Source organism: Haemaphysalis longicornis, unplaced genomic scaffold (genome assembly GCF_048455015.1).
Source record: "Haemaphysalis longicornis isolate Haplotype H1 unplaced genomic scaffold, Haemaphysalis longicornis Haplotype H1 scaffold_4, whole genome shotgun sequence".
Taxonomy (NCBI): domain Eukaryota; kingdom Metazoa; phylum Arthropoda; class Arachnida; order Ixodida; family Ixodidae; genus Haemaphysalis; species Haemaphysalis longicornis.
Window position 1 is genome coordinate 162,553,035 of NW_027526361.1, and position 25,681 is coordinate 162,578,715.

Sequence of the window (25,681 nt, forward strand, 5' to 3'; positions counted from 1 at the left end):
GATTAGTCACCATAGCAGTTGTTGCGAAAAAACGAAAAATTAACAAGAGACATGAATCTCGAACGCGGCGCCATAGGAGTTGTCGCAAGAACAGGAAAATCCTTGATTTGCTTGGTAGCAGCTCTTACCAGTAACCCAGCCATCCTCTACGAATAACAGCCACTTTTGATGTTTCTCGCTACTTGCGCAGAACTTTTGGGCAGCATGCAAAATAAAATTACTTGCAGTTTTCGCTGAGTCCTTGCCCAGTCTCGTTCCTGACTGTCGCTGCCCGATTCTAGTCCTGTCTCAGATCAAGTTCCTTTGCGTAGCCAAATTTCCACGGCTTTCTCTCGGACGCCAACGGGCGCCTTTAAGAGGCACTCTCCGCCGCCTCGCCGAGTTGACCAAGGGAAGGGGAGGGTCCACTCGACAATTGAAAAGCCCATGACGTGTGCCGCGCACCACTACTGGTCTCAAGGGGAGCACTGCACAGTGGCTACACCAGCAAGACGACGACAGCAAGGCGAGGAGAGCGTGACGACAGAACCAAGGAAGCGCCGTGCGTCCAAATAAAACAGAGGGTGTACTACCACAGTCGGGTCTCTGCACACGCCACCAACACCAAGCACAACACACCCACTTACTGGCGTGGAAAGGGCCTCGTGAATACCGAAGAGAGGCACTGAGTGGAGAGAAGGGCTGAGCGGTCAGCAGCCCTGGGTCGGGACGGCAGGGAGTCAGCACACAAAACAGTCCAGCCCTGCCGCCTATGCTAGCTGTAGCGCTCTCGGCACAAGTTTTAACTCACAAGAAGGCAAAAGTTAAGCGAGGCCTCCGCTGCTCTTTATGCACTCATGGCACCGGCCATATGGCCAAACAAAAGTGGCCTCCCTCAAAGCAAGCAATTAGGTCGAGTAGCCTGGATTGTGAAAGGTGACAAATTTCGCCACTATCCCCCTCATGTGCTCGTTTCCTGCAAGCTTCCATCAAGATTCATTCTCTACATGAATGTGCCAGTGTTTTTCATAAAAATATTACAAGGATTAAAGTCCAAATGTGGAGATGTCTGCCCACGTAAAATCCAGTCCCAATGAAATAGCTGCTTTATCAATGACTGGACTACGAAGCACAAAATTTTGAAACTATGCTGGTATGAAAGTGCCCGATCAGAATTTATTTTCTGGTATTTGAATAGGCCCAAAGAGATATTTGAAAATGTTAAAAGTATGCTTCAACGGTTCAGTTGCGTTACATTGACAATCTGTACGAAGTGAGTGAAAGGGATATTTTGAAAATCCTCATCAACTGAGAAGTATGTACTGATTATATTTTAGGTTCAGATTTAGAGCAACTGAGGCACTGGAGATTAGAATCAAGTGCAGGTTTGTTAATGCACTGTATATTACATAGTAGTTGTCCGGAGTTACTCTGCACCCGCTTTTTATTTCGCAAATTTCTAACCGCTATGGCAAGGTACATCGCTTGCAACATTTGGAAGGACGTTTATATTTATTTTAAACATTGGTGCCATATTCATCATCAATGGGTTGAGGCAGCACGCATATGTTCCTCTGGACAGCTAAGACAGCTGACTTGTTCCTTGATTTTGAATTGGCTTTTTCTGAGGGTGGGATGTCTCGCACATGTGTAAGGAATCTGCACTGGAATCGGACATCCTAGGATGGTGTCATGTGGTGGTCACAGGGGCAGCACAAAAAAAATAAATGCGGATTCCTTTCGAGAGCGGTACATTGGGATGGTACTTTATAGGTGAATAGTTATTGCAATTATTTAATTAGATTTCATTGGGGAAAAATTAATGGCAGCTACTGGAGTACACAAAATATTAGCACTGGGTTTCCTTCACGTAACACCGTTGCTCTTTTTCAAAACCTTGGTGCATGATAGTTGGGACGCCCTCTATATGTGCCCCGCCAGAAATTCTTTTCTGTACACAGGGCTGATTCCCAAACTCAGTAAGAATTTGGCTGGTAAATATGGTTACAAAGGCCGATTCAAGTGTAATTTTGTAAGCGGACAGGTCTCTTCGAAACAACAGCTGATTGGGAGCTCAAGCTGCCTTCAGGCCAACTTCAAGATGTCTCAGAAATACCTTTCTCAACTGTTATCCTACTCGAACCGCGTACTGCTGCATGCACCCTGAGAGTGTGCAATGTGTCTATTTTTGCTTACAATAGCAGTGGATGAAGCCCCCAAAAAATACTGTGAAAATGTCGCTTTGAAAAGTGCCGGTTGTGTGTTTTGACCTAACTATACGAGAGCACAGCCCTTTTTATTAGCCAGTGCCAGAGAGCAGGTTCCACTTCAGAGTCAAAGCACATGCTGGGCCTTGTTATTTACTAAAAGAGTTTTGTTCTCCGTGGGTGGTCATTCCAGAAAACTGGATTAAAGCAGAATGGTGAAAGCAGCCTAACTCCTCTATTCGGCGGTCGAGTGAAAAACAGGAGAGCTTACCTCGCCTGTAACCCCTGTGAGCAGCGCTCAGTAGGGCCGGTTGGCGTCCTTGGGGCGCTTGAGTTGCACTTTGAGCCGCTTCATGCCGATCTGAAAGCCGTTCATCGCCTGGATGGCCGCCTGCGCACTCGCAGGGTTGTCGAAGCTGACAAATCCTGGAACAGGGCAAATGCACGCATCGATTGGCCGTCACGGCTGCACGGGCCTCGCGATTATTTTAAGCAGAGCAGGGCACATGGATAGTTTCTGTAGTGCCACTGAATGGCGTCACTCTTCTTGGATACCGCATTAGTGCACAACATGAGATAGGTAAAGTGTAATAAGTTTAAGAGCAGGTTGTGAGAAATTTGTGCACCAGCGATAACTTACTGCTCATTGCTGTTATGCAAAACAAACGCAGTATGTGATCCTAGACATGAATTTCCACCAAGTTTATGCAATGCAAATAGCAACACTGTTATATAGCAAGATCACCAAAAGAAAACAAAGGGCATTGATGTAACTTTTCTCTTGGGCATGCCAGCACATGAGGAAGGCATTCCAAAACCCTTACCGAAGCACTTGCTTTGGTTTGTGACACGATCAATGAAGACTTTGGCGCTAATCACATTGCCGAAAGGCATGAACATCTGCATCAGCTCAGCATCCCCGAACTCTTGAGGCAAGTGGTAGATGAACAGGTTGCAGCCTTCTGGGCCTGCAGTGCAACAGTGAACACCCCCATGGGACATTGAGTGTCAACGGTGTTCTTTTCTGAAAGCTGAATATAAAACTATCAAAGTATCTGATGTACACAGAACATCAGATCACAGCAGCTACAGCTCTCACTCACTCTCGTCCTGGAGAAGCAACAGTGGCTGTATATTTGAGTCGCAGTTGTGCATGCGAAGGACTTCTGACTTTTCAGGGACTTAGTGACTAGCGGTAGACACTACAGAGGGTCGATTGTTTCTCCTTTCGAGTGCCGCGACAGTGGAGGAATGTGTCGTCGGAAAAGACACCATCGAAGCATAATAGGCCACTTTTGGCCAAGTGGAGGAGAAGGCAGCGAAATAACAGTATTTAAATATTTAGAATCGAAAATTTTACTTCTGAGCAGGGAACCTGTCTTCATCTCTGGGGGTGGCACTACGTGCAATGCACTTGGGTTTGCTCACAGACGAAGAAATTTGAAGTCTGCGGTCCAAACAGACAAGTGAACACTTCACCTCAAGATGTATGTGATTACTGCAAGACTAATTTCTAAATTTGAATATTAGGCTGTAAATATTTCACTGCTGGTTTTAGGTGCTACTGCTATACGAAAAAAATTTGAGCTGACAAGAGATAAAGCAGGTAAACTTTGCAGAAATTTTTGGACACGCCTTGCGTAGTATGTGCGCCTCCAAAGCTCAAAGGGAAATAGATTATTGTTCAAGAATACACTATGCACCTGCCTTCAATATCTGCGCTAAATACTCTGAAACGCAAATGTCTAGCTAACTCACTAAATTAGTCCCGACAGGATATTTGACAGGACAATTATCCGACAGGATATTTGCAGGTACTAAAAATAGAACCAATAAACGCCCTCGCGGTTCGCTGATGCCACGTCCCAAGATCCACTGACTGCTGAACGCACTGAGGTGAACAAGCCATTTGTATCCCTAAAGTTACTATCTAATTTAGATAATTTCAGTGCCCATGCGCTACATTCTAAATTCATTTCATACATGTGTGCTGGTAACATGTAATGATTATAAAATTTGCACTTTACATTACCTGGACATCGTAGTATTTTTCCCAAGCATAGCTGTCAAAACAAATCTCGGCGTTCTAGGACAAGATAAATGCATTTAGGACTCCAAAGTAGAATGGGCGCTTACCCTCTCGCTGAGTCTGGGGGACCACCGCAGGCTGCTGAGTGAGGGCTTGGGCGAATTGGCCATACGCTGCAGGATAGGTGGCTGCATGAAACAAAAAGGCTGCTCAAATGCTTGCACGGGGATTCTTCTCCGCTGCTTAATCGTGTGTGCGCCTCCTTTTACGTTTCCGCATTTTTTTTTCGCTTTTTGACGCCAAATACTTATACGAGCAGACCGGCTGCATTTCGACAGCCTGCCGCCACATGCGCCTGTCTGGCAGGGTATGTACTAGGGTGCCAAAGTAGTGTTGTTGGGGGCGCCGCTGTCTCCGGCAACCAGGGTTCAACTCCCACAGAAAACCAGTATATTTTATCTTCACAGCACCAACCATTTTAACAGTATTAGCGTAGAAGTCGACGACTAGGACTACGGCCACTTTTCGCGTTTGATGAGACATCCAAGGCTTTCGCATTCAAGAATGTTTCAGAAATGTTTTTGTTCAGCCATGCGCAGTACTCATTCGGAAGATATTTTTAGACTGTACGACGGTATTCCTACAGCGACATGTAAGCCAGCGGTACAGGCTACTCTAGCAAGTAAGGTAGATTGCCCAATTGTAGCATGTTTAACACGCAAACTCTTACCATATAAAACTTCTTTTCGACAAACCCTTCCCCTGTCCTATTCTCGCCTCACACTTTCTCTCTATTATAATCGGTGTATGCGGTGATTGATAGCTATTTCTTTATTCTCTAATTGTTCTCTTGTGATGAGGAAAATGCCACCCATGTTTATGAAACCCATGCTCATTTATTGTATCTTTGTTTGTCTATTTGTCCATCTCTTCTGTTTGTTGGTTGTTGTTTGCTTTCCTTTTTTCTTTCCTCCCTTTAAGTTTTCGTCTTCTCTCTTTTTCTCTTTTTGTTCTTCTTCTATTTTTTGTTTGCTTGTCTTTTTTTTACCTTCCTATTCAGTTGCGGCCCAAAAAAAGGTGAACTCAATATAGAAAACATCGGCGGAAAACAAAAAAGTTAACTTACAAAAAAAAAGCACGTACCCGCGGGGATTCGAACTCGTGACTTGCAAAACACTTGCGGTGACATACCTAGCGCCCCAGACCACTGAGCCACTTTTTTTCTTTCTTTATTGCCTTCTTTGACAGGATGACAAAACAAAGACACACGTAACTGATAATCTGTACACTCAATACTCAATACAAGCACTAGAACTACAGCCCTTCTTGGGCAAGCGGGGTGATTTCAATATTGTTTCATTACTAACAATGCTTCACTTGTGGGCAGCCACTCTGGTTTAGAGGGCTGAAGTTTTTGTATCTGTACAAAAGAACCTATTGACTCTTTGAAGTAGTGTCTGATGAGCCTGGCATCTGGGTCGGAGTAGCGTACCGCCATCCTGTTTCTCCAGATGCTATGTAGTACATACAGCATAATTGTGTCAAGAGGCACACCGTCCTCATTTTCAACATTCAAAAACCTAATACCGTAAGCATCGACAGGCAAATCTTTTTTGAGTGTTCGCTGTAGGATGTCCCCCCAGACCACTGAGCCACGGAGCGGGATGCGAAGGGCTTGCTAATATAGGGTATATATTGTACAACCGGTTTACACTTTTATTTAGTTTTGGCATTTCAAGCAGCTTAGGTGACTATTTGTTGTACTACGCTCGTGCAGTAAGCGTCGCCCGAGTTTCCACAGTAGCTCACGTCTAGCAATTGCATTTCGTAGACGGAAAAGCGTTCGCAGATGCGTAGTCGTGCTGCTGACCGCTGTGCTTGTTCGCCCAGCGCAAAAAAGTGCTTCCCGCGCCCTAGTTTTACGCTGTACGGTAAAAATATCAGTTGATTTTATTTGCTTAGTACCTATATTGACTTCGCTGACTCTTCTCCCGCCTTCAAGAGGCCTTATATTTTCCTACTGGCGTACCAGTCATGTGCGCTTGTGCAGCGCTTGTGTGAAGCGACCTTGACTTGGAGCTAGATACAGTGTACAAACAAACCAAGTAAAGAAAGGCGCATTCTTCCATTCACAAACGTGTCCTGGCTTCGTTTCAACTAAGCGAACGAATTGCGACCAAGCAATTTTTTTTAACCTCCTTGATTGCGACGACCCGCCGGCGGCCGGCGGACGAAACGCTGGGCCGACTGACTCTGTCGGCCGGGGAGCCGTGCAGTAGCGCAGCCAATTGCCAGCTCATCCCCTCCTGACGTCACACGAAAACGCCACAGAAAATGGGCGAGCGTAAAGAGAGGAGGACAGCATTTTCGAATTAGTTTTTCTACTAAATAAAATCGCGTAAACGCGCCTAGAGTGGTCGAAACATGGCATGGGAACTCCGGACCACACTTTGCGCTAGTAATCCCGCAATGTTTACATAACACTTCAGTGTCCCTTTCAGGGAGAGAAGTAGGCCAGAGTGCCGCGGCCAACGGATGCCTGCACCCGGCGCGTTCTCGGAAGACGTGCGGCCCGAAGAACTATGAGCGCGGTTGTGGAAAGCTGCCAAAGCTTAATCCTCGGGCGTGGTATCTCTGTCGTAACATGAATGGTGCTCTTGACGCGACGAAAATCCTCGTTTTGGTCAGTAATTTCTCCTAGGAGTATCAGGGTTTCAACAAGGGCACTGCGATTGCCTTTCCCGAAGATATTCAGGAAGCAAGTAACGTGGTCGCCGTCGCCGCCGCACAATGCAAATACGATGACGACTTCAAGCCTGCTCACTGCTCTGACATGAACCCGGCGCTTTCGCAAGAAAGTCAGGAACACTGAAGGGCTTTGCTATGCCGCTATAACGACTCTTTTTCCTCGGCATCGAAGCTATGTCAGGCTTCCCAGCGAAGCACTGAATAATCACCGAATATGGAGCCCAACGTGCGCGACACTATCGCGAAACTATCTGAACGCACGTTTTCCTGAGCGACTACATCAGACAACCCTCGAAAAGCACCTGGGCAGCTCCAGTTGTGCCCATGAAGGCAAAAGCTGGCACATTACGTTTCTGCGTTGACTAACAACGGCTGGATAGAATCACGAAAAAAGATGTCGACCCCCGACCATCACAGCAAGCCGGCCTACTTGGAAACGATTCATGAATGGACTTGCGCAAACCAAACGGGGACGAGGAAGGAACGACAAGGACGAGCGCACTCTAACTGGTTTAATTTCTTGGAAGAAAGACATGTATACCCCACAGACCTGCGTACAACATCTCAGTAAAAGCTTTACAGCGCACACACATCACATAAGTAGATCAGCGTCTACAAAAAAGGCGACAGCAGCGTCAATTCCTTATCTAACAAGGCCACAGAAGGGTGGCTGATGCACTTCCCTTTGTGCTGTGAGATTAAAAACGCTTCCAGAATCTCTCTTGAATTTTGTTTAGGATGCGAAAACAACACCGAAGTTTCCTCTAAGATAGGTGCGCAATCACTTCTTTTACATTTTTTACAATGCGTGGCCAAGTGTGTGTAAGGCCTTCCTTTTAAACTTGAAGCATGTTTTCTTAATCTTATATTTAGGCACCTTCGGGTTTATCCAACATACACGTGCCCACATAGCAAGGGTATCCTATAAAATTCAAGAGAGATTGTGGAAGCGTTTTTAATCTCACAACACAAAGACAAGTGCATCAGCCACCCTTCTGTGGCCTTGTTAGATAAGGAATTGACGCTGCTGTTGCCTTTTTTGTAGACGCTGATCTACTTATGTGATGTGTGTGCGCTGTAAAGCTTTTACTGAGATGTTGTACGCAGGTCTGTGGGGTATATATGTCTTTCTTCCAAGAAATTAAACCAGTTGTTAGAGTGCGCTCGTCCTTGTCGTTCCTTCCTCGTCCCCGTTTGTTTTGCGCAAGTCCAATCATGAACCCCCGACCACCTTTGTCATGCCAAGTACTTTTCATCGATGAACCTGAACACCAGGTACTGGCCATTGAACGACTGGCCATTGGACGAGAGAGACCGTGAGAAGATTGCCTTTACGAATTTAGGGTGACGCCGTTTGGGCTGTGCACGGCACCAGCAACGTGTCAACGAGTTACAGTGTACTAGAAGGTTGAGGTGTGTCGTGCGGGGGAAAAACCACTGGAGAGTGCGGGTCCTATTTGCGATGACAACATCGAATGGAGCGCAGGCATTCCCCAGAAAACTCCTGTAGCAGCCAGCCGTCCTAAATGTTTTTAAACCAAACTCAACAGTTATTTGACGGGTTCCATAAAACTGTATACCATAAAATAAAAAAGAACACTATTTGGGGCAATGAATAAGGATTAATTTAACAAACAAAACTTCTGAAACCAACTGGTAAGGAGTGGCCGCCAGGGGCACTGCTTACAATAGGAGTTCTCAGCAGAAATTTTCATTGCTAAAGGGGCCTCCCCTATCGGCCCTGAACAACACACCGGTCTTATGTAGTGCACTGTTAACGAGTTGTGGACCTTGTCCTCGCCGACCTGAAGTTGCACACCGGCCTTGCTACCTCGACGAGTTTTTCGTATTTGCCCGGACTTTCGAAGAAAATTTGACGAGGTTAAACTCGGTACTCGAGGCCAAGCCTTCCTGCCGGGTGTTTTCCTAGCATTAATTTGACAGTTGTCCATCAACTGATATTTCCATGTCAAGCCACAGCACAACAAGACACAGGACGATAGCAAGAGGACACACGAAGAGTTGTCTGTGTCTTGTCTCTTGCGTTGTGGTTAAACATGCATCACCAACCCGCCCAAGTTTTTACATTGGTAAGATATTTCCAGCCGTGCTCTTTCTTCAGGGCTTATGCTTTGGGTTATGAAGACTTATTAAATAGAGCCAGGTGATCATTTATAGAGAGTGGGACATCGAGAGCACTTGAGCACTTGGGTTGAGTTTTGCTTTACGTCAGCGCTTGAAAGGGGCACCGCCTTTCGGAATGAAAAGTCGGCATCATTGCTAAAAACGGCAGTAACTTTCTTTCACGATCAAGCTTCCAACGAAATCAGATAAAGCCATGCCAACCATTTTCTTGCATACTCGCTACAGAGGCAATAACAATGTGCCGGTGGCGCGTGTACACGCTCGGGAAGAAGAGGTCTAGAAGTGAGCAGCATGTAGCGTGATTCCATATCAAATAAGTATCCGCCACATTACTGACAAGTGTCGGAGATATGATTTGCACCCATGTAACTTCGGCTGATATAAGCCGGGCCACCGTCCGCTCCACCCATCGTGGACCCGTTACCTCACCGCTTCTGGTGTCTTTGTTTCTTCTGTTATGTTGTGTAACGAATGCCTTACAACGAACAGACGCTACTCTCGCATCACGTGTGACGCAAGGGTGGATGTCATTTCGATGTAACATTGCAAAGGGAACGATGTCCAATCGACCTTTTCTGCCCCGGTGTTACCGATTGCTGACCATGCAGGTGTGACTTGGGCTTTTCTGATTGCCGCTATTTAGCAGATTCGCAATGTTGAATCCGCAACGTCGCAAGACCTCAACGCGAAAAGTAGGGCCCAAGTTCAAGTACATACCCGAGCTACTGCCCTTATCCCAGCAAAGTGATACATACCCACAAGGTAGTGGTACATACCTACGGTGCTACATTAAATTATTTATTAAAGTAACTTGTATAAGAATTAGTAATAAGAAAAAGACAACATACATACAGACTTGCAGTCAGACACTGAGTTTTGTGTGGCACTGACACAACTGGCAACGACAGCACAACAAAATCTCGCAGGAACGGCGGCAAAAGTTCAATTCAACCTTTGGAATCTCTGAGCGCGTACTAATAGAATGCGCAACAGCCCGAGCTAAAGACCAGTCATCAAACAATCAACCATGCTCGGGCAGAAGCAGGCTTTCTCAACCAAAACTAGCACTTTCTGGCTGGTTCGCCTTCCAGTCACCTCGAGCAATATTCTTGTGGGATTGAAGTGCTCTCGGCACGTTGGCTTTAGACCTGAGGCTTCAATTAGGCAAGCTGAGAGTGCCTGGAATTGCTCATCGCATTTACCCTGTCCATGTAGAGTGCATCTACAAGCGACAGGACGCGAACCTGTCTCCCCTTGCGTTTAATCAATGAATGGGATGCACGGCTGGCTCCAATAAAAACTTTGCCCGTACAGCCCTTATGCGCGTTTCGGAAGCTAATCTCCATCATCATCGATATGAAACGCTCCTCAAAAGTGTGATGAATGGGCTTGAGAAGTAGGACCGCACGAGCAGCGATAAATGGCATAGGGGACGTATTAGTTTCTTTTACGCGAAGGTACTTTTTCTTTTTATTGTGCAATGTCAGAAAAAAGTGACCCAAACAAGATATCGCCTCCTATCGCAGCACATGTCTTGCCGATTTGCAATGTTTAAAGCACTCCCATTCAATGTTCAGATGAAGGCGTACAGGGACTCGTCTTTTTCTAAGGTTTTCTCTTTGTCATATAACAAGACATGCACCTGACTCCAAGGGTGAAACTTTTGCTGCTCGCATAACCCCAAGCATCATCAAATATAGAAGCAGGGTTGTTGCCTTGCTCCGCCACAGCCCGACCACGCACCTGAGTTTTGAGTGAGATCCTAGTCCCCCTTCTGCGCCTACTGCAGCAGTAGCACGTATCCCTCTAAAACTTCCCATTATAGTGTTCTTAAGCTACTTTAGGGTCACATTGACGCGGCCGATCATGACCCCCTAATTCATATAGAAGACTTACTAAAATGCTTTGAGGGGCTCTCTCCTTGGCAATCGAAGTCCGACTCGATTCCTCTTATAATTGACTAATATGGAAGTCTGGGCCTGTTGGTTCATCGTGACAACTCCAGCGCAGCAAGAATCACGGAGGAAAGTCAGGGCGCACAAAACGAACACCCCATTCTTACTAACATAAACAAACTGGTCAAACAGGAGGAACAGACGACACAAGAACAACCACTAGGAACGACTTTCCTCTTGTAAGGAAGGACTGCTATGTTTCTTCCAATAAGGCTTCGCTTTTCGAGAAAGCCACTTACGGATGCCTGGAAAGGGCTGCAGCGCTGGATACGCTGCGGGCTGGAGGGCGTCGCCGTTCGGAATTGCCTGGGCTGCGAAAAGAAAAAAGAAATCACCAAACATTTTGATCTGGTGCATGGCGTGGCAACTCAGGGACCAAACACTCAGCAACAGCGTGATTATTGTGGCGGTGAGCACCAGCTTAGTGCAAATGAACTGATGCTTTTGCCAGGCAGTCCACTGTTGCATGCTTCAATGTCTCCATGGACGATACGGTTCTGCTCTACATGGCTACACAAAGTTCACACAATTCTTCTCGGCGCACTCTGCCATAGCGCGGCGCAATAACTGCAACCACAGAGAAAAAAATAGTTAGAGATGTACGAAGCATGAAAATTCCATTTCACTGGGGCATGTTGCAATTACATGCGCCGTTTAAAACGTAGTGCTTGCGCGGCGTCTATCACCGCAGCGTATTTCACAATATAGACAATATCCGTGGGTAAAACCATATGCCGGGGCACACAGCCTTTGCGAAATTACTGCCTTAGTACCTCTGATGCACCATTGGGGTTTGCTGTGGTGGATGTGTCATTTCTAATTACACAAACCAGTGTGCTTCTCTAAAGACAATAAGGGACCTGATGAAACTCTTTTCACGGCACTTAGAATGCTCCGAGCTTTGGAGGGAAATCCTTGCGATACTTATCAATGGTTTTTGTAACTCCTACATTGTATCTGTGTGCAGGAATTACTTCGAAAGGCTCCTTTACTACAACATCATGTTCGCGTTTTTATCTCTGCTTTCATTTTTTTACTTTTTCCAGCGAATTACTACAACTGTACTGACAACCGCTCCAGCTTCTGCACACACCACCGACTACTGGCATGCGCCACAAAGTTTGCCGGGCTGGGTTGCACCTGTACCGCTTACTGGAAATCCCGTTCACGTGTCACGCGGCACGCACTTTTCTATAAATTTCACGCTAGTTCCAAATGGTACTTTTGTGAAGTGGGCACAACATCCCACGATTCCTAGAAAATCGGCCACGTGGGTGCGTGCCACAAAGAAAGGAACAACAACAGCAACAACTCGTATCTCGTCACTACTAACGTGGAGACAGCGTGCACTCTTTCATAGCGTTCTAACCAAGCAGTCAACTAGCCCGATTACCGGCTAGCCGGAACGCTAGCCCTTCTTCATGCACTCTTTCGTCGCAGTCGCACTCGCGTACGGACGCAAGATGCGTAACTCAAAAGTGAATGCCGCCATGTCTGGAAGCTGAAACGGGTTTGGTCACACGGACTATAGGCGGGCCACTCAGTGCACAACAGAGTGATGAACAGCGCGGAAAACAAGACGACAGGAAGAGCACACAGACATGGCGTTGACTAACAAACGATGTTTGTCTCAAACGGGCCATAAATCGGAAAAAGCAGAAGTCACGCGACTTACTTCTCTAGCAATGAAAAATACACTTTTAAAGCCAAGGCGATTATAAAATACTCTTCGCTCAGTAATTTGTACAACTGACCAATCTGTAGCAGCGGCACACCTGATATCAGAGCGCCCGTACAATGCCCTAACTACCAAGTAAGTCCATTTCCTTCCCGTGAGGGCAATGGAGGGTTCATGGGGGCCGCCATTCTGTTGCTTATGCGTTTGAGTCGGTCAACTCTGGTAGACGTAGGTTGCCCTCCCTGCTCTGCGGCTGCGCGCGAATGACGTCGTTCCGAACGCGAATCAAATGTAACGCGTGTTCAGTGAAATGAGAACACGAAAATATCAACCGGAACACAAAACCACGGAATACGGATAGTGGAATAAAATATTGGCTCACTAGTGGTATCTTTGAAAAGACACATTTTAAATTTTTGTTACTTGTAATAAAGCCACGTGACAATTTTATTGCACGGAAAGAAATTGTGTCGTCTGTGTGTTCCGGCTCATATTTTGGTGTTCGCGCTTCCTTTTCCGTAACTGTACCGCATTATTTCAGCAGCAGAACTGTGCCCGGAGATGCCGTTTTGCTGCATCTTCAGCAGTGATGTTACCAAACGAGCCGGTAGACGTTGCCGGGAAGGCCATAAAAGCGGCAAGTAAACACCAAAATGAGCGCCGTTGCTTACTTACGTGCATCAGTGGCGGTATTCTTGTACGTTATCTAGTTACACTAGTTCACCCCTTGCACGGCTGCTTACATGACTATGGTATTTCGGAGATGACGTCTTCCCGGCATTGAACGAAGGGCTTTGCATGTTTCTTTGTGCACCTGTCGGACGCTGGGAATTTCCTATTTACTTTGCGACAAAGGCAACTTAACGTCTGCGCCCGACCGTTCTACTTTTTTCTTAGGCATGTGGCCGTTTCATTGTGTTTGTATTTTTACAGCTAGAGCCACAGACTCCTGTCTTTTTCTATTCATTCCTTGTTAGCGAAAACAAAAATCAGTTATCAGCGTCGTGTCTACGGCCTTCCTGTCTAGCTTTCTGTGCTGTTCATCACTCCAGCTTAAATCAGTTTGCCTACGTTTCCCACAGATTAGTGTGTTTTAAACAGAGTTTTTATTTATACGTAAAATTTTTCCAAGACCTCATTGCGTGAGAAATTTTAGGAACGCATTGACTCGTTGGGACCTGCTCCTCAAGGTGCATGCGTTGAGGGGCATATCCGATGAACGATATACGGGTACTGACATGCAGGGACGAGAACAACATTGAGCCCATGCTTCCTGCGACCGACGTGAAAGTGAAGAATTGCCGGTGTTTGCTCATCGATCTGGCAAACCATAACGTGCGGATGAAGCTACAGAGGGTTTTAAAACGTCTGGACGATGAAGTAGGAGTGCCCTTGGCTCCCAAGGGATCGGTCGACAACATGGGATGCAAACGGTTAAGAGCACCCGGGACAACGGTTTAACAACGTCGTAGGCGACCCACATGCTCAATGCCCCCGTTAGGATCGAAGACCTGCCTTCCAAGCTCCTTTTTTTGCGCAGCCAGACACTTGTAGTGGTGTCGGGCGGGGCCCCTTAGTGTCTTCTCTGTTCGGCGGCGGGCACATGAGGCGCGAGTGTAACATGGCGAGCTTTGGCCACAAAGCGACACAGTGTATGCGGCCTTACGCGAGGGTCACCGTGCCTGCGGGAGCCTCGGAGTCCACCGAGAACATTACGGACGAGCAGAAGGCATAGCGGCCACAACCGACGGCCCGGGTGCAAAGCCACGCCTCCAACAGCGGGAAGCAGAAGCTGGCCTTGTAGAACAGTGGTCGACCCCAACGGATGACCCCAATCCGGTGGATCCCGTGAGCGGTGCGACCAACGAGGCGTTTGCTGCGCCTGTTGCGAAAGCCGCGTGTCTTGCATTGTGCTCGAAAGTGCCGATGGTGATGGCGCTGAGGCTGTCGCAAAGTGACCGCGAAAGGTTCCTGACAAAAACGCGAAGGCAAAGGGGATGTCGCTGACGTCCAGGCACCTGCCTTAACGTCGGCGACGTCCCTGTTGCCTTTGCGTTTTGGACCATGGGGCACGCCCTACGACCGGGGACCGACGGCTGCGAAGGCTTCGTAAGGGCCACTTTTGTTGCTCTGTCTTGACGCGGACAAAGCTCGCCGCTCCACTGCTTCTACGGGAAGCTGTCCAGGAAATTTAAGTTCTGGGAGAAGCGTACCTAAATAGCCTTTAAGCTGTGCTTTCATCTACCAATAGTGTCTACTTCATCTCTTCATTTGCTTTGCGGCGCCCATTAGTGCACGGGCTTTATGATTATACGCTAACTGTAAAAGGGTTGAAATGTGGGTTAGTTGTTCATAAAGAAATTAGGCTACTTCGTCATAAAAAGCAACAGCGCACAAACCATGGCAGACACAAACAGAATACTGAAAAAGACACAGGAAGCACTCGTTGTTCCTTAGTGTACTCGCACTGTCCGGTTTTTTCTATTGTTTTTATGGTGAGCGCAAAGTAAAATCAAAGTGCATAGGCTATCAACGAGAAAAGTTCAGGCATTTTAAAGTTAGCAATAACAACACTGGAAAGTGAAGAAAACACAAAAGATAGGCGGGTGCGTTCACCTGTCAATAACACGCCTGTGTCCGCTACGCTGTGAGTTAAGCGGCAGGGTTTTCCCTTCCCTTCAGTCATAGCTGCGTTGGTGTAAGTGAAAACCTGATGTCAAATGTTGGTGGCCGCTTTGTTATGTGTGATTATATATTGTCTAAAGAATGGCAAGTTAATCTGTGCACATTGTCACTCGGCAGAAGCCAGACTCGGCGGAAGCCAGACACTATTTACAATTGGAAATACAGCTAGAAGGAAAACGCTGTGTCTGTTGTGTACGTTATGTGCAGCTAGGAGGATAACGTTGTGTCTTAATGCGTTTCCGCAGAATATGACCCCATTTAAAATCTTGCTCCTCGTGTTCAATTCCTTAAAGGGGCACACAACCGCTTTTTGTGGAGTGCATGTTGTCTTGCTCATATGGAAGCAAGCGTTTTACATATTAGGGCAAGCTAAAGTAATTTCAAAGTAAACCGGCGGTAAGAAATTTAATTTCGCAATAAAACTTCTAAAGTATGACAGGTCGCGCTATGTAGTGCCTAAGCGCGACACTCCGTTACATGTCCAAACAACTTTGTCGGTTTCCACACGTGATTCAGAAACCGCCTGAAGGAATTGGAAAGGCTGCACTTATCGTTGCTGTAGCCGGGGACAAGTGTTTAAATGCCTATTTTAATCTCACGAGCCGTTGAAGCATGCTGCCGGACGGCTCACTGTCATGGCTGCTAGCGCTCGCTTTGGCACATGTGCAGCTTTGCCGCTCGTGGCAGTCCTTTCAACAGTGATTACTCAGCAATTTTTCTTTGGCACAGCTAATATATGGGGCGAATGCTTGCTTTGTGCACAGTTTCAAGTAGCGCACGTTCCGCGACTAGGTTCCTGAGCCATGGAAACTATCCCATAGAAATGCATGGGGAGTAAGATTTGACAGCGAATTACACAAAAAATATTCAGAAACCCGGAAATAGCCTTTTAGTGTTTTCATCTTCACGTTTACTTCTGGCTTTTTGCCAAATATCACTTTCCTAAAGTGGTTTTGCTAGGTTCCTGAGAGGTTGGAATTTTGAGCGAGAAAGCTGGGTATGAGGACACGTATGGCTTGGAGATCTTAAATTCCGATTTAGAAAGCACTGGGGCGCTATCAGGGAGCCAGTTTCGGGTTAAAGTGTTTTAAGTGATGGCCTTTAATTTGGGATAAAGAAAATATAGTCTACAAAAATCAGTTGTCTGTTTCTTTAAATGTCTGGTCAAATGACACCTCCATCCAGTCGACGAAACCCACTGGGCGGTTGAAAAACCATGGGGAAGCATTCGTAGAGTAGGGTTTAATTTGGGCCACGTGAGCAATGTACATGTGAGATTGGGCAGCGAGTGACGAGCGGGATGGTACGTCTAAGTGAATGCGCGCAAAAGCCGGCGAATTCGCTCAAAACGCGGTAAGGGGCCGTCAAACGGGACGTGAGTTTCTAATAGAGGGGCCAGCACGACGTTGGGTGCCCACAGCAGTACCAATGAGCCAGGTGGTAACTGAGCATCGGAATGGCGGTAACCGTACAGAAAATTCTGGTAAGCTTCGGAAGACGTGAGGCACGCTCGACCGACCTGACGAGCCGGCACCAAATTTAGGTCTATATTTCTCTTTAATTTCGTGTGTAAAAACAGCGCTGCCTTCATAAATGACGAGAACTGAGCGTCAGCAGCAAATCTAGCAAAGTGGGCTTTTTTTTAAATCAAGCCTGCTTCGAAGTTAAGCCAATCCTGCTCGAGCTTTTCGTTGGATGGTCAATATGTCAACAATACGAAACTGTGGTTGGTGTGTGTGTATGCTCGCCATGACGACGGTCAGAAGTGAGTGATATGTAGCGTTCTTCCACAACAAATGCATGTTTATCTATGCCATCAAGAAGTGTTGGAGATATGTGTGGCGGCCGCATATCTTTGGTAAGTATGAACCGGGCGCCACCCGACCCATCTTGAACCCATCACCACGCCGCTTAGGACGTCTCTGTTCCTTCTTATGCTGTGCATGAAACGCTTGTCAACGAAGAGACTGATTCGAATTTCGTGGTGCGGAATGGTGAATGCGTTTGGAAGAATAAATGCATCAAACACATGCAGACTACCTGGTTCCTCCGAAGCCTCAAGATAACCTTTCGCCACCAAGTCCATCTATCGTAACTGAATTAGGGCGGTTTGTCCACCCATATTGGTCCCCAACTACCATGGCCGTGTTCCCCAACGCACACTTTTATTCAGTCAAGCCTTTCTGACAGCCAATATGTTTCCATTTGCGTACGACAATGCCCGCCGACCGCTCCAAGCACCGTACACCGACCCCCACCTGGTAATTTGATGCTGCGATAAGACGTTTACCGTTCGAGTTAACGTCCGTGGCACTGTCGTTTCTGTCGATTGCCTCAAGCCCGCTTTCACCGAAGACATCCTGCCTGACACCAGAACCCCCATCAATCATTACAGCATCAACACTACCACTTCACCCTCCAGCCACACCACCACCTGTCACCGTCGCCACTAAACGGCAGTGCGCTTCGCCTTTTCCAATCCCACACGGACTTCTCATCAAGCCTCCATCTCAAAGGGGGGAGGGGGCTATGTGGTGGCGCCCCAGCACGTACAGTCATGCCGCGCAAGGAAAATCCCCAAGAGCGATAGTGCTGGGGCTAAGCGGCCACCAATGAGTGCTGGGTATGCGCCTCCAGTTCGCCGCTACACACAAGCGAGGAATAAACGGCGGACCCTATTTAGGGTTCACGGCGTTCGGAAGTGTCCAGCTCCATCTCTCCTAGACTAATGTCGCGATTTTGCTAATAATGTAAGTCTGATGACCTGTCACATTACTTGCCTCCCGTCGCATTATTTGCGTGTACAAAATTTTTGACCAAACAAATTTCGACCTTGTACTAATTAGTGTCATGAGCTGCTTTAGAGGGATGAGATCGCAGTCACGCACACGATCTGTCACTCAAAGGTTAAGGGGGTTGGCGGCGCACACAGTCGAGGACAACCGAAGAAGAAAGATGGGACAAGGTGCTGATCTCACCTCTCTTGCTGAAGCACTGCTGTAGACTTGCGCGATAATACTAGTTGCAACAGCCAACCTACTCACAAATTATAGCGACACTGTGCGCGCCAGAAGGCATGAACAAGAAGTACCATGAGCACAGCGAAAGTTCCGCACATCACCTTTCGAACAGCCCGTGGCACAGAAGCCGACAAAACGCTGTGGCTGCCACTTTAGCTGCTCGACACAGCTTCTGTGGCACGAGGCAGCCTACCTTCTGTATGGAGATGGCTGGGCAATTCTTGCAGTATCACTCGAACGGCATCGGGAGGCCCGGAATGCACTGGAAGGAAAATGTACCAAAGGCACTGAGTAGGAAGCCCATTGAGAAAATTTCTCGAAAAAAACATTGCTGGAACAATGAAAACAAGAGAGAACGTTGTGCGGGATTAACCTAAATCAAGATTCACTAGATGCCAAAAACACCAAGAAGCCTACCCTATTATGATTAATAGCAATTTCAAGAAAAGAGTACCGGAAGAGATATCTTTCGGACCGGCTGAAGGGGGCTGGGGGGGGGGGGGGGGGTGTGAGGCGATGTTAACGTTCTGGTTCAGTCGTGTAAAGGTTACATTTTTTGCACATATAGCCTTAACAATTACCGCTAGAGCTTTTTGATGACGATTGACGAGCTGTACTACGTGGTCGATGGTGTGGGAAATATGGGAGAGTATTTTGCATTTTGTTTTCTCAAGCAGAAAGATGTATGCGCATTATAGCAGTGTCCATATTGTTATACATGCACAAATGTCAGCATTGTGGGGAACTTTGTTTCGAGTTGTACCATTTCTCAAAATAAGCCGGGGAAAAATTGGGCACTATTTGAAAAGTTACGTAATCAGGGAAACTGATAGAAGTATCTACGGATGGCCGGCCGGTATGGAAAAGGAGACAGCCCGTCAGCCCCTCAAAGAGGACAATAACAAGAACATGTTGAGCCTGGGACAAACTGTCTCATTTTTTTTCTGCGACCAGTAACCCCCTTGCCAAGCCTGCGCAGGTCAACAAACCAAACACTAAATACATTTAAGAAAACCCTCGAACGTGACCTGCGAGGTGACATACGAGATTTACGGCAGGAGCAAGAAGCTCTAAAAAAAGCATTGAATGTGCTCATGAGGAAATTGCGGACCTAAAAATACGAATTGAGACTGAACAATCAATAACCAAGCAACGAACGCAAGAGAAGCAGGAAGTGCAGGCAAAATGCGACGGTCTTGAAACGAAAGTGTTTGACCTCGAGAGACGACTCACTCAGTCAGAGTAGTATTCGCGCTGCACAAATCTCGAGATACAGGGTGTTCCCAAGCGTGACAATGAATCCGTTTTCGACATCGTGTCCAAGATAGGGAGGTCAATTAGTGAGAGTATAGCTGCCTCTGACGTTGAGGTTTGTCACAGGGTGGCCACTCGTGATCCCTTAAAATCGAACATCATTGTTCAATTCAAATCACGGACAAAACGCGACTCGGTTCTAAAGAAGGCAAAGAAAACGAGGATCAACAGTCTCGACACCGTGGCCCCTGTGTCCGTGAACGAACATTTATGTTCGGCTCCGAAAAGGCTTCTCGGAATGGCTGTGAAACGAAAACACGAATGCCTTTGGAAATCGGTTTGGAGCTACAATGGATAAATCTTTGCAAAACAAACTGACGATTCTGACCCGCTACACATATCTGATGTACGTGATCTTGCCAAAATGACCTCGGGCTTGCCTGCTACCACACCAGTGAGAGAAAACGCTGTCCCTGAATGAACTCCCTCCAAGAACACCTTGCCTGAATTCCTTTCGTCCCCGCCACAGTCCCATAACTCCAAACTGCACGTGAACGCTCGTTTTGCAAACAATAAAAATGATCACTTAGAGTATTTCCTTAACTAGTTTTCTTTTCGTTTCCATATAATTATGCGCACCCAAACTTGGTATGATAATGATAAAAGTATGCACCAATTAGATGGCTATAAAAAATGTTTCATTAATAAAACTGGCAGACGAGGAGGCGATATTGCTATCTACGTACACTCTTCCAGATATTACGACTTAGTTCCCGAGTTCTCAACAATCAGTGAGGACTATGAAATGTTGACCTTAAAATCTAATACAGAAATTATATGTACAATATATCGTCCACCAAATGGGAATATACCATGTTTCCTGCAGTTTGTTGAAAGGTTCTTGGATTATGTTAGTAAAAACGATTTTTTTCTAATATGTGGAGGTGATATGAACGTAAATATATTAGATGACAGTGTCATGGGTGGTAGTTTACTGATGACGTTACAATCCCCTGGTTTCGTAAATTTGATTAATACCCCAAGACGCCTCACCCAGGCCACATCAAGTTGCCCAGATCTCTTAATAACCAATGCCGATACGCTTGTGTCCGACCGCGGGACGATTACATCAGATATAAGTGACCATTGTCCAATATTTATGTTCTATCATAGTAAAAATCACACCAGAAACGTTCAACGTAAACCATTCCTTACACAACATATATCAGCCAAAACACTTGAAACCCTTAATTTAGACGTTGTCGCTTATAACTGGCCTCCCCTCTTCGACATAACAGATCCGAATATTGCATATTCACGTTTTCTTGCAGCATTCGTTAAAATGTATACACTCCGCTTCCCTTTTAAGCCTCTTTCGCGTAATAAGAAACCAGGAGACCATGGAGTACGCTAGAACATATAAAAAATTAATGAAAAAAATACACTTTATCATCTCTTTCGTAACCACAATCTACAGATACCCTGACAGCTTTCAAAAAAGCGCGAAACGAACTAAAAAAATTTACACCATCTTCCCGCGAGAGAAACCATGGGGTAGATGCGACGCATCGGGGGTTTCCGTTGCGTTTCCAATATGTTAGCGTGTCCATTGTTGTTGTGTGTCCATATTTTACGCAGCATGTCCACCCCCGATGCGTCGCATCTACCCCATGGTTCCCCTCGCGGGAAGATGGTGTAAATTTTTATCGGGGCGGCCGGTGCTTGTTACGGTTGCGCCGACCATCGCGATAGCAGGCCTGTTAGTCTCCATTCAAATCATCGGTGGTCATCGGAGAATTTCATCGGCGGAGCGGCGGCGGAATGACTGAGCGGAGCGGCGCAGTTACCGCGTTTATATGCAGCGGAATGAGAGAGAGCAGCGCATAACAGCACATGCGCATGTGTTAACCGAGCGCAAGCTGCGCGCTAACCCGCACCCACGCACAGCTGGCACGGCGAGCGCTAACACGAAGATGGCGCTGCGGTGAGAGCGGCGCTAGCGCGCAGCTGGCGCGGCGAGGAGAATGGGGGAGGGGTGCGGACTACGCCGGACAATGCTGGAGGGACAAGGCGAGTGAAAGAGATGCGTCGCATCTAATAATCAGCTAAGACAAGCTAAGGCAACATATCACCATCAGTTGTTTGAAGACATTTGTTCAAAACAACCAGACGTTGCCTGGAAACTAATAAATGACTCTCTAGGCCACGGCAAAATAAACACACCAATCGAAAGCATAGTCCAGAATGGCCATAAACTATCTGGGAAAATTCTTGAGCATTGCTTTAATAGGCACTTTACAAACATGACGTACCAGCTGGGGTACCTACAGCTCTCTAAGTATCTTTTACTGGTCCTACTGGAAGCGTTTTTTGGAGCCTACTGATGATATCGAAGTATAGAGAACTTTTATGAGCATAAAAACTAGCAAAGCATCAGGTATAGACAACATTCAAGTTAAGCCTGGTAAGTATGTCCTAGAATTTATTACCCCAATACTAACTCATATTTACAATTTAATTCTTCAGAATGCGGTGTTTCCAGAAAAAATGAAGGGAGCAAGAGTAACGGTAATTGTTAAGCACGGAGATAAAAATGATCCTAAAAATTACAGGCCTAAATTTTTCATACCAGCCTTCTCCAGATGTATAGAAAAATTAATCTTTTCGCGTATGTCTAATTATCTTGAAGCGAAAACGGGTGCACAATTCGGTTTTCGCAAAGGAAGGCCCACTGAAACAGCCTTTCTAACTATTAAAAAGCACATATTGTCAAATATAGAAAACAATAGGTTTACAAGGGTTAAGGCTTGGGCGAGTTGGTGCATGATTACAAAAAGGGGAACAGCGCAAACTCAGACAAAACACAAGAAGAAGAATGTGGTTGCAGACTCTTTCGGAACTGCGTGTTTCTGCGCGCACGGCTCAAACAGCCAGGAAGGACAACGTCAAAACCTTGCGCGACGTGACTCTTCCGGACCGCATCAAACGTGTTCTGGCTAGGGGACCAAAATTTGCCGTGGAACCTGACAAGACAGCGCCCGAGCTGCTCAGCTCCCATTCCCATTTATAGATTCTCTTGATGCATTTTTATACATTTTTATACACTTTATTGATTTTATACTTCAGAGCATTATGTCGTTGCATATTTGCAATTTGTTTCTATTTGTGGAATTGCATTTTTTAGAAATTGTATACTGAAACTGTTACCTCCTGTGTATATCATTCTGTAAAAATCAGTTTTCTATCCATATGTTTCATTTGAAATTTTACAGTTTGTATAAAGTTCCCTGCGTCATACTGACATTGTGTATGGTTTCATGGGCCCAGTCAAGCGGTTAAGTCTGTTTTTAGCCCATGGACCCCTCCAGATGTATTTGTGGGGAAAAAAAACCGATTGATTGATACCCGCAGTGGTGTAAAAAAAAACATGTGAGGACGCTGCCTTTGAGCGCTCACATTGCAAGACTCCTTCCTTTTTAGGACGATACTACGGGGAGTACCTATTTACCGGTTTTGTAATCCCAGTGCCACGTCGCCACTTTAGTGTGCTATTTGCAGCCACGACCGTCATACTGCTTCACGCGCACAACTGTTTAGCTACTCTAACGTCATTGTGCATGGCACGACTACTTTCAGAAGAGACATTTCCAGCGCCGTTCCTCATCGAGTGCATGAAAAGGGTCCGGTGGTGGCGGAGCACTTGTGTCCGCTGCACAGTAACCGAAGGCAGAAGCTGCCGAACACGTGACTTTGCCATGACTCGCCCCCGCTTCCACTCCATGCGGAGCAGCTTCCCGCAAGCGCCAACAGTGACAGTGAAAGACGGGGGCTGCGCGGCGCAGTGACCTTGCCACATGTCGGAATCTGCGGGAGTTTGCATCAACACCCAAGGCACTGAACTAGCTGCCGCTACCACCCTCACCACTTCCATCGACACGGCCGAGAATGCTGCCATCATACTCGCCGCCACAACGCGCGAGGAATTTCTGATCACAGACCGCCAGCAGGAACTTCCCAAATGGCCCCATCTCACAACCACCAGTGGATATTAGGCGCATTACCCGAATTTGACATCATCTTGTCACCAAACTAGGAGCCCCGGCGCACACCGCTAACCATGCTGATTCATACCGTTCTGTTTCCACGGAAGGAAAACACCACGATCAAGCAACCTCGACACATTGGCCAAAATTCTAGCCCCCTGCAAAAATCATCAAAGTCGCTTCCCACCGCGCCATTCACGACACACGCGCGACGAAGCTCCAAACCAATACACGTCCCCCTACCACCCCGTGCATCAATCAATACACCGCCTCAAATTGCTCGCCCCTTATGGTGTGGCAGCGCCAGAAAACCCCTACTCTTACCCTTAATTCCAACCATGCCTGTGAGCACTGGGCAGAGCAGCTGACCAGCTCCGAGCCCTCGGCCCAGCGACGACAAGTGGAGCGGGCCCGGATGGCCAGCCAGCATTAGGGCATCTTGGACTAAGCAAGCCTCTCCCACGGTGTAGGCCCTGACAACATCCTCTTGCTCACAAATCCATAAAATGCCCCTCTCTCTCTCTCTCTCTCTCTCTCTCTCTCTCTCTAGCGGCGTGTGCATAGCAGACAGTACCCACGCGACGGTGCTCCATGCCGAGAGTGAACGTGGCTTGGGAGGCGTGCTGCTTCAGGTCTGACTGTCCTGTTTACATACTTTTCCAGTTACAGTAATTGCAAACTGTCTTTGCGTGCTTACACTTAGGTGCACGGTGTGCATACTCGCAGCGGTAGTAGGTGACGCCCCCCGCACCCGACGACACATGGTGGGTCGAGAATGCCCTGCTAATATTAGCTTGCGCTCCCCTAGCTGCGTCCTTCTGTGCTGCCTTCATTGCTAGGGCATAGTTGAGGTGTCATTATTGGAGGAGTCTTGTTTCGACGTCCGTGCTGTTTATGACGCCCACTACACGGTGGCGCGAAGTTGCAGTAAACGGAGAGGCTTTGTGGTGCTGCAGTGAAATTGTTGGCGGACTCTCTTTCCGTTCGAATGCACCAGTTCGAGGGGAAACGCTGCACGACGGGAGATGTCAACCGACAGTAACTGTTTCCAAGAACCTAAATAATCTTCTCTGGGGCGTGCCAATCGAGGTTGCCGGTTTTACCCAATTGCAGAGCGACGGATTCGTTTCCTGCCCGCCGCAGCTGCAGAATTAGGATGCTGGTTTGTCTGGAGCAACATCATTCGCTCATAAAAAAACTTGAGCCAGTCCGCGTAACGCTATATCAGGGTTAGTCATCTCCTCCCGCTTCGAACGGCCCAAGGTTGTCGAAGTTTGCCACGTGAACGGATAATCGAGCGGCACGGAACGAAGATTCGTGGAAACTTTCTTTCATGCGCGTTGTCACCTCAGTAGGTGCGGAAGGCTGGGCTTTATGCGAAGACTACCGCGAACGCAGATAGGCCGTAAGGCCCGTGAAGGGCAACGGAACAAGAACATGAAGGCGTTTGCATAGAACTCGAGTGGCTAGAAATATCCTCCGCTCTGCTGTCTTGGTTACAAGTTGCGAAAAGGCAGTGGCTAGAGTGCCGTCCGATGGCGCTGCGTTTCAGCGCCGCGGCCCCGACTACGAGAGCCGTTCGACAAAATTCGAACGTTTAAGACTGGGGCGTCTGCCCTTGTGGTGCAGGGGTTTACGCTTTGCTACCTGGTGCCAAGGACCGTGGTTAGAGTCCGGCTCCTGTCTCCTCCATTCTTTGTACATCGTACATCTTCATTTGCAATTATATAGTTTTGATAGATTAGGTTAGTTTTCAGAGCTTTAAGATTGCTTTCTGCTTGTTAGGTCATGTTAGGTTAGGAGAGTGACGTAGATCCAGACGCGGCAGTTCTTGAAAACTTCCAGTGGCCGTGCCTTATATATCAGTCTTATATATCCTGCTTATATATATACTGCTTATATATCTGTCTAACGAAACTCTGGACACAGCCTTCGAAA

General features: G+C 47.1%; 1 protein-coding gene across 5 annotated transcripts in view; it reads right to left on the reverse strand.

The window, feature by feature from the left end:
• The window catches only part of Bru3 (CUGBP Elav-like family member bruno 3), a 533,833-nt gene that overhangs the window by 17,275 nt on the left and 490,877 nt on the right, over positions 1-25,681 (reverse strand). For 4 of the 5 annotated variants that reach the window (XM_077707857.1, XM_077707856.1, XM_077707858.1 and 1 more), the window contains 5 exons: positions 18,640-18,708; positions 11,303-11,374; positions 4,323-4,403; positions 3,011-3,154; positions 2,458-2,612 (listed from right to left, as the gene is read on the reverse strand). In XM_077707857.1, coding sequence (XP_077563983.1) covers positions 2,485-2,612; positions 3,011-3,154; positions 4,323-4,403; positions 11,303-11,374; positions 18,640-18,708 — 494 coding nt within the window. In that variant the 3' untranslated portion in view covers positions 2,458-2,484. Of the gene's footprint in view, positions 1-626; positions 699-2,457; positions 2,613-3,010; positions 3,155-4,322; positions 4,404-11,302; positions 11,375-18,639; positions 18,709-25,681 lie in introns of all 5 variants that reach the window. The other variant, XR_013324255.1, reaches the window with a different exon arrangement.